The 12,998-nt window shown below is 42.3% G+C and overlaps 2 protein-coding genes across 2 annotated transcripts in view; both read right to left on the bottom strand.

The window, feature by feature from the left end:
* Positions 1-8,448, bottom strand: part of necab2 (N-terminal EF-hand calcium binding protein 2) — a 129,982-nt gene extending 121,534 nt beyond the window's left edge. The window contains exons 1-2 of the mRNA XM_072386681.1: positions 8,095-8,448; positions 3,840-3,864 (exon numbers count right to left, since the gene is read on the bottom strand). Coding sequence (XP_072242782.1) covers positions 3,840-3,864; positions 8,095-8,421 — 352 coding nt within the window. The 5' untranslated portion in view covers positions 8,422-8,448. The remainder of the gene's footprint in view (positions 1-3,839; positions 3,865-8,094) is intronic.
* Positions 8,449-9,538: 1,090 nt separating this feature from the next.
* The window catches only part of hydin (HYDIN axonemal central pair apparatus protein), an 88,848-nt gene continuing 85,388 nt past the window's right edge, over positions 9,539-12,998 (bottom strand). The window contains exons 89-93 of the mRNA XM_072385340.1: positions 11,445-11,595; positions 11,132-11,362; positions 10,835-11,059; positions 10,321-10,602; positions 9,539-9,794 (exon numbers count right to left, since the gene is read on the bottom strand). Coding sequence (XP_072241441.1) covers positions 9,588-9,794; positions 10,321-10,602; positions 10,835-11,059; positions 11,132-11,362; positions 11,445-11,595 — 1,096 coding nt within the window. The 3' untranslated portion in view covers positions 9,539-9,587. The remainder of the gene's footprint in view (positions 9,795-10,320; positions 10,603-10,834; positions 11,060-11,131; positions 11,363-11,444; positions 11,596-12,998) is intronic.

Below are 12,998 nucleotides of genomic sequence, written 5' to 3'. Positions count from 1 at the left end.
TGCAGTCTAAATGAGTGGCTGCCGCTCTGTGATGGATCCCATCACCAGCTTATTATCAGCTGTGATAAGCTGCAGTCCCATGATCCTGGACTGCATACGGTGGGTATAAAAATGTGATACATGGATGACAGAAAGAAAATGAGTGAGGATGTGAAGAAATTTGGTGTTGCAGCCTTGTGATGCCTCTATAATGGACTGATACCTTAGCTGAGGGTCTCTGAATAGATTCTCTACATTGAAATAAAAGACAGCGCTGCAAATCATCCCAATATAAAGATAAAGTGTGGAATGAAGGACTGTAATTCTGCATTTTATCAGATCTGGGTCTATGGGTAAAGCAGATCAGTGAGTAAATCCCATTGCATGGAAAACTCGTCTGATCTCATGACAGAAAGTTTGTGAATGTTCCAGTTTGATAAAACCTCAAAATCTGTGCAATGACTATGTGTACTCACTCCTTTCCTTGTAAAAACACAGCTTATATCTCGGTTTGTGGTCACCTGCACTCAACAGCTCACCAGTGGTGAGGTTTATGCTCAAGTTTCATCTCCATTAGTCCATCGACTCTGGCATAAAAAGCCCAGACTTTGCAGTTATCGGGCTCCGGCCAGCATTCAACTTGCACCAAGTGTCCTCTTGTTAGCCACTGTTAACCCAAAATTCTTCACTCTGGGTGGGCTGAGATCGATGGAGCTGTGCTGCCATGAATGAGCCCTAACGTACAGACTTGTTCAGTCTGGCTGCCACAACAGAACAGGACAAAACAGAGGAACTTGATATCCGATGAGAGGCAGAGATACATCTTCACATGGGACTGCATTAAGGGTTAAAACATCATATAATAAACCTTTAAGAAACAAATCAGCAGTGTGTTACATAAAAAAAACTGTATTTTTGCTCATTAGTTATTGCTCAACATGTTAAAACTCTGAGATAATTGAATGAAATAATGTAACAGGCGGGTGAAATCACTTTATGACGCATTTCTTTTTTCATTTCACGCAGATAAAGGTTTGCTCTGGTGTTACAAATGGAAAAAAGTTGAATCAAATTATGAAAAGCGTAAATTGAAATGCAAACACGATGGGATTTCTTTCAGTCAGCAGTCGTAACGTCTCCGTTTCTCCTCCAAACATGAAGCCTCAGACTTCAGCAGCTTGACGAGATTCTGCTGCAGGCGCAAACAGCGAATCAAACCAAGTGCTGTCAAATGATGCAACTACACCAGCTGCATAACGAGGTGTGTGAGGCAAGCACGCACGTGCACATACATAAATATACATCCCAATAAGTGACAGCTCATGGAAATATGCAGCTTGTATTTGCATGAGACGTGCACACACACCCTCCCTGACTTGCTGTTTCAGCAGCCCTGAAATCCGCACGATGAATGTAAAGAAGGAATTCAGCCGAGTAAACTTCAATTATCACCCCAACGTCAGATTTTTGATGCTCTTTTACTTCCTCTGCTCCTCGTCTGATCCTAACCTCCCCTCCCTTTCAGACCTGCCACTCCACTCGCCACCCTCTACTTTTTAACAATCCTCTCCTCTCACCGTTAGCATCTCCCTTCTCCCGCTCTAACTCATTAAAACAGTTCCCCAGTCTTCTCCCAGGAGAGAAGGGGAGGAGGATAAAAATAGCTCTTCCTCAGCTCACGCTCACTGGTTCGTTCTCCAGCTTGCATTCTATACATCAACTAACAACATCTCTCCAAAATAACCATCTTTGTTCCTCACAGAGTCTCTTTTTTTCTCCTCTGGTGCAGCAGCAATTCATCCAAGTGCTCACTCGTGCCTGCCTCTTTCAAGACAGTCTGCAGCTGGAATGGAGCTGCGGAAACACCCCAAGAGGCCGTTATCAAAAAAGTTTCATGCGATCTGACGGCTTGTTTGTGAAGAGGTCTGCGCTCTGAAAACGTGCAGCAAAAATGGGAATCTGACCTAACAGACGTTCTGCATCAGGGCAGTTGCTAAACTGGTAGTGCAGGCATTTAAAGTGTTGTCAGCTGATGCCACAGTCTGCTGGAAAGACACAATCATTTGTAACCCCGCGCAGAGTAGCCGTGATGACAGGGAAAATTGTTGATGTTCACCGAACATCAGTGCGTTTCTGCTCAGGCAGATGAAGTAAAGACCAATTAAACCCTCACAGATATCTTATTTACAGAGATAAATGTTGGGACTCTAGCTGTGCTGGAGAGGAAACAAAGGCGTAATCAGTTTGGATGGAGGAGAAATCCCCTCCAAACACACACGGGAAGGGCAAGTGACCATCTGGCTGCTATGAAAGCAGAGCTTTTTATGTTGTTTCCTCATTAGTGAAATTCTTCTCTGTCACAGTGAAAGGAGAGAATAGGAGGAGGGAGGATGAGCAAATATGTTCACAAGAGGAAGAGAGAGTAGCAGATGCCGGATGGATATAAACAAACTGCTCACTGACAAACCTGCGCAGAAATTTAAACTTTTCCCTCTGAAAACACTTCAGTGTCCCAACAAGCTAAAAAATACAGCACAGTGCAGCAAGATAAAACGGGCTTCAGAGGCAAAAATCTCTCACCAGTAACGCAGCACGGTCGTCTGGCTGGAATTAATGAGGCCCGAATCATTCAAGAGCATGTTGGTGTTGACAACAATGTCTCATGATTTGCAGATTAAAACAACTCTGAGCTTGTAAAGAGTTCATATTTTCATACTCAAGTCGTATTCTTGCTTGCTATAAAGCGGATGTAAAACTCTGAGATGAATCAGCGGGTTATACAGTCGTGTGAAAAAGAAAGTACACCCTATTTCAATTCTAAGATGTTACAGGACATAAAACCCATCTGTTCTTTATAGAGAGAAGAGGCTTTCTCCTGCAGCCCTTCCAAACAAGCCATCCTTGTTCAGTCTTTTTCTGACTGTGCTGTCATGAACTTTAACCTTTAACATGCTAACTGAGGCCTGTAGAGTCTGAGATGTAGCTCTGGGCTTTTTCACCTTGGGGTGAACTTGCTGGGACGTCCACTCCTGGGAAGATTGACAGCTGTCCTGAATGTTTTCCACTTGTGAATAATCTTTCTCTCTGTAGAATGATGGACTCCAGATAGTTTGGAAATGGCCTTATAACCCTTCCCAGATTGATGGGCAGCAACAGCTGCTTCTCTGAGATCATTGCTGATGTCTTTCCTCCTTGGCATCGTGTTAACACACACCTGAATACTGACAGAACTTCTGCTTTTATAGAGCTGCTCACACTGACTGATGATCAGTTAATCAGAGCATTGATCAGCAGCACCTGGCTGCTACTTATCCTCTTAACTCCTGTGGAAGCAGTGGGGAGCTATGCTACCATGAATGAACATTTTCACACGCTGCTTCTATATTTTTTCATATTAAGGACTAAATAAATTCTGTTATCAACTGTTTTGTAAAGTCTTAGAATTGAAAGAAGGTACGATTCATTTTCACAACACGCGTTCCCAACAGCCAGCAGAGCTCTGAAACACCTTCAATTTAAAACCATATGTGAATATCTAAAAAATGAAAAACAGATAATATACTCAGCATTAATTTTAATTTAAAATACCTCAAAGAGGGATAATTAGGAGACACATGAGCTATCGTTTCCTCGGGTGGTTTTATGTCAGAAAGGTAAGTTTGATGTTTTTTTATCTTGGCTTCTGTAAAGTGTAAGTGTACAAAGTAAGTAATGATGAATCAGTATAAACAAAGGTTGAAAGCTGTCTCAGAATGATCCGAGTTCACGGATGCAGCACACAGTATGTGCACATGTAACACTGAATGCCAACACATTAAGCCATGTACCAACAACTTAAGAAAGCGAGTAACTTCACTCACCGTCTTTGTCGGCTCTTCTGAATATCTGTGAACACAAAGCAAGACAAGAGCAGTCAGTGTGAGGGCAGATATCTGCTGCAGAGGGTATAAAAGGGGAGACTTTACAGCCAAACGTCAGTTCAGATCTGGGAGTTATTAACAGGTAAGTTACACTGAGTTCATTTAACATTCACAGGAGTCACTTAGTGTTTATGATGGTTTTTTACTGCGGTTTGTGTGTGTAGGTAAAGCTGTGTGTCATCTGCAAAAGAAGAGTTGAGTCAGCACGTTTCAGCACTGCTCTCCTTTACTCTGGCAGCATTTAAACATGAATGTGTCGGGGCTTTTCTGCAGCTATTTAAAACACCAGATCTAATTTAGTAATATCTAAACATCACTGTCAATGCAAGTCTGATCTCACTGTAGCATTCTTAATTTGGCAAACGATCTGCTCTGCAAACCAATCATTTTATTGAATTAATAGAAAAACAGCATTGTCCAAATTATCCTCCTCCCTGGTTTTCATTATGTGATGCAGCTCAATGATTAAGCTAAATGAACAGAACAAATGGTCTGCAGCTGCAGAAAATAGCACCTTTTTAAAGTAGTCTACAACGAACATTATATACGTGTCACTTTCTAGGAGTAAAAACTCTCAACACTTCCCTCATGAGACAGCCAGTGCAGCAGTTTGATTCTGAAGCTGAGGAGGAAACTTTTCAACAGCTCACTACTCTAATCTATCGCTGCGGTGATAACACAATAAGACACTTACAGCTGACAAGACAGATGGTTAAACACAAGTGGATTCTTTAAGTTGAAGAAAATGACTAATTCTGTGCAGGTGAGAAAGAGGATGAGAAGCTGGTAACAGATTAGTCCATGATTCAGTGTTCTGAGGACTATTCGGAGTGAGTCCAGAGGCTGATGAGATGGATACAAAGTGCTGTCTTTAAGGCTTGTTCGGAACCACAAGGCTGAAAAAATGAGTTGCATGAAAGAGGGTGAAAATGCAGAAACTCAGCAGACTCAGTGACTGATCTGCAGCTGTCTGGTGATTGCTCGTTGCTAATTTATAGTTTCAGTGAAAGCTTCCAAGTGTCAAGATCGGTGCTTTCATCAGAGTCTGATATGAAGTGTTCCTGCCAGAAAGTAGCACAATGAAAAGGTGGAGGACAGAGAGAAAGACGTGAGGGGCATGCAAAGGATGAAATAATTCTGTTGTAGGAATAGGTTTTAACTAACGTGTCTTTCTACTTGGGACGTTTTCACAGACACCTGCCAGAGCTGAGAGGGTGATGATCATTGTTAAACTTTACCACAGGGCTGTTGGTGAGCTCAGCGTGATATAAATGTCCTCCTCAGAGGGTCTGCACAGGGCGCTTTGGAGGTGACCAGGTGCCCACATGTTTGGGATTAAGTGAACACGATTCATTGCATCCATGTGTTGAACACCCCTTTCTTTAGATCAACTGGAGTACGACGGAAGCTGTAGGCTAATTTAGTGTGCAGAAATGTGTGATTGTGTAAAAAGATTCCAATATTTACTTTAGCGATGAGGAGAGAAAATAATCTGTGCTAATGTTCACTCTTCCTTGAACAGAATCAGGAGCTGTTTTGTTTAAAAATCTCATCTTTCTTTATTTAATTTTTTCTGCTTCCAAAATGAACTGGCTTGAAAGTCTCGACCACGATGGGACTTATTAGCTAAATGCTAAAAACTGAGCTTCAGTTTAGCACAGCACACACTGTACAACGTTTCCTTTCTTTTTCAAATGACCAACATTTATAATGAAACAATATTTTTTCTTCTAACATAGTATATATGATATAGCCTGGATGAAGTATCTTTCATGCTTTTTCTGGACTAAATTTGAACATATAGAGTTTTATGTCATCGCAGTTCACAGTTTGTCTTTTCCTCAGAGCTCAAACATTTTTCTGCTTTACCTGAACAAAGTCTTTAACCACATCGAAGGTGACACAGAACAACTGTTCATGTTCACGTCCACAACTGAGTAAAAATTTATTCAGGAGCTCTTAGGAACATATTCTAACAAACCATTTGCAACTCAACCTGTTTACTGGCTGTAATCGACACCTGTTAATGCCAAGAAAAACATAATTTTTCAGCTTCTACGAGTCTTAGTTTGGATTGTTCAAATAAAACTAATACATATTTTAAGTACACATCAACAAAAAAAGAAACCAGCTGTAAATTGATGCTTTGGGGTTTTCCCACTAAGAAAAAAGCAAAGTCGCTCCAGATTTTCATCCTGAAATGTGACTTCTATGTAAATTGTATTAAATTGTTTTTGTGCTTGTTTCATTTTTTTCACCATTTTTGACCAACTGCATAAAGAATTGTGCATTTTTTTTGCTTAATGAATGAAAGTGTGCTGATTTGTACATGAAAGAACTATAAATTATATTTATTTGCTAATGATGAACATGACAGCAACTAAGAAACATCAGAAAACTAGTTTCCACAAAAAAATTTGCACACAAATTGTTTTCTGATACATATATTTGGGCAACATCTGCACTTAAACTCATCAAATGCAAGAATTTCTCGAGATTCTTCTATACAAGTTTCTGGTTTATGAAACTATAAATGAGTTAGACTCTTGCAGCAACTGCAGCCAAAGTAAAAATCATTACTGCCAAGCTGAGCTCCAAATGACAAGCTGTTCTGCATTGTTCTGCTTTCCGGCTGCACCCTGGGGTGTACTCAGCTCCGCAGAAAAGAGCCAGCTCTGAAGCAGCCGCAGACACGGGAGCTTGGAGAGGGGAGAAAGTGTTGCGGTGAGGAGGCGGTGCGTGTTTGCAAAGACTTATCACAGAAATGGCCCAAAGAGAAGCTGAAAATGTTCAATAAAACCGAACGGAGGGCGAAGGAGGAAAAGTGTTGCATCTATCTCTTAACCTTATTAACAGATGCTTGTGAGGACAGAAAAGGGAGACCAGAGGGACATGAAGGGAGTGAGGAGAGAACGAGATAAAAGGAGTTTAAAGAGTAGTGAAAAGGGTGCAGAGAGGTTAAAATGAAAGAGAAGACGGGGCAGCAGAGGCGGAGAAACAAGCAAGCAGAGGGACTAAGAGAAGGAAAATGCTGCATGCAGGTGTGAGCGCACACACACCGATGAGTGCCTTTGGTGTTGACTTCAACGATGGGGTCAATAGTACTGGAAAATGGCAGAAACATTAACATTTCAGAGTTGAATGTAATGCAGAAAGCAGCAGAGAAAATGCCAGAATGAGTTAAAAGCTGATGTGAGAGCATCAGCTGAGTTTTTGAGCCGGGAAGTGAGATTAAAGCAGATAACTAACTGTCAAGAGTGTCAGCAATCAGAGGAAAACCGATAAGATCATGACTGAAAGATAAGAGCTACAATCTGTGCCCCAACAGATGAGAAATCTTTGACTCATTTTCCACAAAAAGGGAGCATCAGCAGCAAACTAGGCTGCACCTCCTCTGCACACTCACACAGAATTAGTTTACTGGGGTACTTCCATTCATCAGCCAAGTCCTTCCACCAAGGGAATTGCAGGGATTCTCTCTATGCAAGGAGCCACACAACTTTTATTGGATAAATGAATTAAAATTGGCCCTCTGGTCATAATCTCATGTCTATTTAGGTCTTCAGGATCTGCAGAATCTGATCTACTTTTGTTTCGCCATTAAAGCAGCATCGCTGATTTGCAGGGGACATTTTAAAAGGTCAGTGATTAAAAATGTTCCGCATTGATGAACGGAACTTTCATGCAGGAAGGCTGGACGTTTACCAGCTGGGGCGTTAGAAGAAATAAAAGCTATTGGCAGAGATTCGGGTTTGAATGTAACGTAGGAATCAGTGATAAGACGTTTTTTATTGGTTAGTGTTGCTGTCTGTGCGTCGGAGTTTATTTGGGCTGACCGAGAAACTATCCCAAGCTGTGCTTCCCTCTTAGAGTTTAATATGAAAAATGCTTATTTTTCCCATAAAGAAGTTTAGAAAACTAAAGATATGATAAAGAACCGTGCAACAAGAGAAAGATGGACCGGAAAGTCGCCGGTTTTATCCTGGATACCCATCTTACCAAACTGTCAAACAATGCAGTAGATCTTCTGCAAACTCTGAAAAGCACGACCTGCAAACCCCAAATTATTTGTTCATGCTTGTGCGTAAGTGCGCACTGCACCGTTCCGTGCGCATCGCTCCCTGGCTATCCTCATCCCGCGCAGCCACCCGCCCAACCCGCAGGTTCTGACTGCTGCCTGGTGCCTCATACTTACATCCAAAATGACAGAGATGCCTCTCCGCGGCTCCGGAGCGAAGAACTGCTCCTGAGCCACGGCCACCTCCTCCTTGCTGGAGGCGTACTCCCGGCTGGAGATGTTCTTGTTGTCGCTCATTTTGGTGACGATCCAGCGGACGAGCCCGTCGATTCCACCGGGCTGGGCGCCGCTGTTTCCGGACTGCGCTGCCGTCGCGGACTCGCTGTCCTGACCGGCTACGGGTTTCGGCTGCTCGCGGCTTTCTTGGGCACGAAGTTTGGCTTGTTCTTTGTTAAGCAGTTTGTGGACTCCGTCCCTACAGTAGCGCGCTGCCTGCTCACACATCCTTTTGCTGCGGAGCGCTCATGCTGAGCTCTATGGGGGAGAGAGAGCCCCCCCCCACCCCCCCATTTCCCTTCTTACATCACAATACCCACCCCAAAACACACCCACCCATCCTACATATCCTACATACACTTCAACACTCTCTGTTGGGTGAAAAATTACAATAAATATGAGAGACTTAAAGGGACTTCATGGCATTTCGTGGGAGATGATGTATCATTTCTTGTATGATCATTATTACAACTCTCCAGTAACTGTAAATTTCTGTTTTTTTTTTGTCCCTCTAAAATATAAAGATATAGGATTTTTTTTCCCAGTCTGTTTTGTGTGCAGTTAGATGAGTCAGATCAATCGAGCTTATAATAAAGCTCAGACTACTTACAACTGCCTGTACAAAAGTAAACTCTCTCTCCTTTGGGGTTGCTGTCAAACAGAAACGTGAATTGCACATCAATGCGTTGTTTTATCTCCGCTTTGATATCCAATCTGGAAAAAGATTATACATTTCCTTTCTTTCTTTAAACAGCCAGAGTAACACAGCCTTGTGAGGCTTGCCGTGTCCCAAAGGGAGGATCAGAGGGTGTTTTTTCTTTTAGTTTCTCCTGAACTGTCACTCCAGCTCCTCATTATAGGTTTATGTGTGTGTGATGTGACAGATCTAACCTTTGGTAATGAGAGACTCCCCCAGCTCTGCCCTTTCCACTTTTCCTTCAATGTGCCGTGTGTCTAACAGCACACAGTGGTGATTTGGACAAATTAAATCCTGCTGGAAAGTTGACAGAATGAGCAAAAGGCAATAAAATAAGGCAAATTATGCACGTGGTCCCATCAGTGGAGTACAAGGATTTGAATCAGATCATTTGACATGATTGCCCCCATGTGGAGACGAGAGTGAAATGACATCAAAGGTTTTTTTTCTGCAGAATTTAATCATTTAGAAAACATTTTTAAACAAACTTGCAGGAGCTACATTAGATAAATGATCAAACTTGGCTTATTTTGTTAGAATTAACATTCCAGTTCAGCCTCCAAGATAAGAAAACTTAGACTTAAAGACTTAAACCAAATCAAAAAGAATAAATGATGCAGTAAAGGTTTAAGGCTAAACAGATGCCTGTGTGCTCATGTTTTTGGATATATGCGTTCTTCAGTGTGTGTGAACATCTCTAAGATGACTCAGGCCGGTGGCCGTTCAGGTAATAGACCCAGCAGGGATTGCTGTTTCCCTCTGAGCGCTGGCTGGAGATGGTCAGTTTGCCAAACCACTGTCTCGAAGACCCTCCTGGAGGAGATTCAAAGGACACTGAGAGGTTTTGGGTTTTCTTGGAGACGACGCTTTCCACTCCTTTGACAGTAAAGCAGGGGTTGTCAACCTAAGAGCAGAAAAACAAATGTAAATCTCAGCGTCCATCATATACAGATGTGATATAACGACAGCAATGGAATCAGAACAGTTTGTAGATGGACAACAGGAGCTGGCCTGCAGTCTACATGCATCAGTGAGACTTGGCGGCACGTAATCCGGTCGCTGGTTCACTGTTTTTCCCTTTCTTGGACCACTTTTGGTTGGTCGTCACCACTGCAGCTTGGGAATGTCGGACAAGAGCTGCAGTTGTGGAGATGCATCAACCCAGAAGTCCAACCATCAGAGCTTTTTTCTGTGTCCATCCCAGCTTCATGGACTGAATGTTCACTTGCTGATTAATATATCCCACCCCAGAGATCAGCTTTTTCCTCTTCAGTTAGTGGCGATAATGTCATGGATACACAAGACGTATCACAGAAACATGTAACTGGATTTTAAATTCATTGGTCATTTTAATACAAAGAGTGAATATGAACTGCTGTTCCGCCTTTTTCATCCAGTTGACATTTTGGGACATTCTCCTTGGTCTTTACCTGCAAAGAGAAAGCGGTGGTCTGCAGGAACACGTTCTTGAAGGGGATGGTGATGCTGCGACCTGCCCTGATGTTGAACGGACCCTGAGCTTTCGGGGGGAGGCAGACCCCATGTAAAGGAAAGATGTACTCCGCACCAACTCCAGAGAACAGCCTGAGCTGACCTCTCACTTCCCCCAGCTGATGGGGCTCAAAACAAACCTCCACGCTGACCTCTGAGCCCAAATGGAAACCTGCAGAAGCACTCACACTTCTGTCCACGATGAAATCTGAACAATCAGCCTGGAGGATGGACAAAACAAAACGATTTTACTGTTTTGAAGTGTTCTTTGAGGTCTGATAATGATCACAATACACACAGTTTCTACAGTAAATTCAAATGAAATATGTTCACTATCTTTTTACATTTCTAACATTTAGTTGATTTGCGTTTAATTCCAAAAGATTTCTGTCTCGGTGAAAGAGGAACAAGCACAGGGAGAGAGCAGGAGGAAGAGGCCTGCTATTTTCTCACCTTGCAGGAGTACTCGGTTTTGAAGCGGGAGTAGTTGATGAATTTAACATGGATGGAGTGGCTGCTGCCCAGTGAAGCGTTGAAGTGGACAGTTTTCTCTGGTAGTGGGGGCAGAGCTTTGAGAAGCAGCTCGTGGTGGAAGTAGCCCAGATCATTACTGAACAGAGACAGCCTTGCTGTAGACTCGCCTGCTTGCAGAGGATGGTACTCAAAGCTCAAAACACCCTACAGAGAGAAGAGAGACAACTTGAGCCTGAGTTGTTTCTTTTTTTAAGTGAAGATGCTCTCTGTATCTACCTTGGACAGTCCTGGCACTGTGTGCTGAGGAGGGGCAATGATATCAGGGCATTTACACTCGGTGCTGAGGCAGGTGGCTGTGGTTAAGGGGTTCTCCACTTGTATATTTGCTGAGACCCTCCGCCGAACTGTTGTCACCAATTCGATAGTGGACAAGATCCCTGGAGATGTGACTTTGTAGGTGACGAGGTAGAACAAGTATTCACCTGTTTCCTTATTACAAAACGTCACCTGAGAAGCAGGATTAAAGGGTGATTGTGACAATTTACAGAATCATCCAGATGCACATACAGAAATGAGTTCATGATCAAACCTTGGTGTTGTACTGTCCATCTCTGTATGCACTGAAGGACATCTTGAAGTCCCTCTTGGCAAGAGCAGGAACATCAATGTACTTGAGACCCTTGAGGGACATTGTAGCATCTGGTTTCTCAGGTTTCAATGTCTCCATCAGCACATGGAACCTGAGAACACAGAAAACACATGAGTATAGAACATCTGTCAATGAAAACTCAAGTAAATTAAGATAATTTCCTCCTTCCTTTTAACAAAGGTAGCGGTAAATAAAAAATGTGGGATTTCTCAAGAGTCACACGGTTAACACAGGCCATTAACTAACCAAAGATGCATGCCAGCGTAAGGCTGAAATCTACAAAGAGAGCCAATGATAGTGGCCAGTTCTGCAGGTAATTTACCAACATTGCACAAATCTGTGAACACAGCTGCAGCCAGCTCATTTCGGTAATGATCAAAGTGATCTCAAAGCCCAAATTAACACTACGACAGTGACCTTGGTTACTGCTTGTAAAGCAACAGAATGTGAGCTGGACTGTTGGCAGTCGGTGGCGCTGACAAGCTAGTTTACAAATCGTTTTTCTAAGCCTATCAGATTGTAAAAAAAAAGGCAATCTACTTGCAGCTTTTCCTCAAAACAACTATCCAGTTGTTTTCCTTCCACTCATCAAGGCTCAAGGATATTTTCATTAAACCAGAGAGGATAAACTGTTGCACAGCCAGCTGCAATCAGTCAAACTGACAATATAGCCAAATAAGGACAAATATGACAGTTACTTTTAAAGAAATGATGCCAACACAGATGAAAGAATCTTTGCCTGCATATTCAGTTCAGAACTTTTAAAGGGGAGTTTGATCCAGGCAGATGCATAGTAGGTAAGCTCCCTGTGGATTGGTGCAGATGATGACATTTACATCACACAGGCCTTGAGCACAGGAAGCAATGAACTGATCTTGAAAGTATCCTAATAACACATTTTGAACAGCCAGCAAGCATATCCTGAAACATTCTTCAATTTGTTGTGAAAGTTGCTTTTCTGAAAAACGAAGGCAGGAGAACATAAACATTTAATAGTCAAGTTCCTTCTTACTTCCTGTACATTTGGGAATGTGAGATACACGTGCGCTAATCTCATTACTGACGTCACAACCAGGAACAACACCTTAATGAAAAATAATAACAGTGACACTAAATCATGTTTAAAAGAAATGCTGAAGAAAAAGTTAAGGGTTGCATAAAGTTTAGGTGCACAGATGTGTGAACGTCATCTCTTTGTTCTGGTGTTATCTGTCATGTCTGGTTCTTTTTCTTTTTGCAAAGAGCTTTTTTTTGTAAATTAATATGATATGATTATGTTTTCCCCTAAATCCTGGACTGCAAATCTTAGAAAAACACAGTCAGTGGGTCTACATGATGAGATTAACTGGATTACAGCTACAGTTGGGTTCTGCTCCTTATCTGAGGGTAATTATCCTCAGATATATGGCGGTGAATGAATGGAATCACTGGCACAAAGCATGTCATACCCCGGTACGATAGGTGGCGCTGTCCCCATTTCAGCTATCGCTAATA

This window comes from Leuresthes tenuis, unplaced genomic scaffold, assembly GCF_036924035.1.
Source record: "Leuresthes tenuis unplaced genomic scaffold, fLeuTen1.0.hap1 SCAF_5, whole genome shotgun sequence".
Taxonomy (NCBI): Eukaryota; Metazoa; Chordata; class Actinopteri; order Atheriniformes; family Atherinopsidae; genus Leuresthes; species Leuresthes tenuis.
Note: the sequence above shows the minus strand (reverse complement) of the source record. Positions and strands in the feature narration are given on the sequence as shown.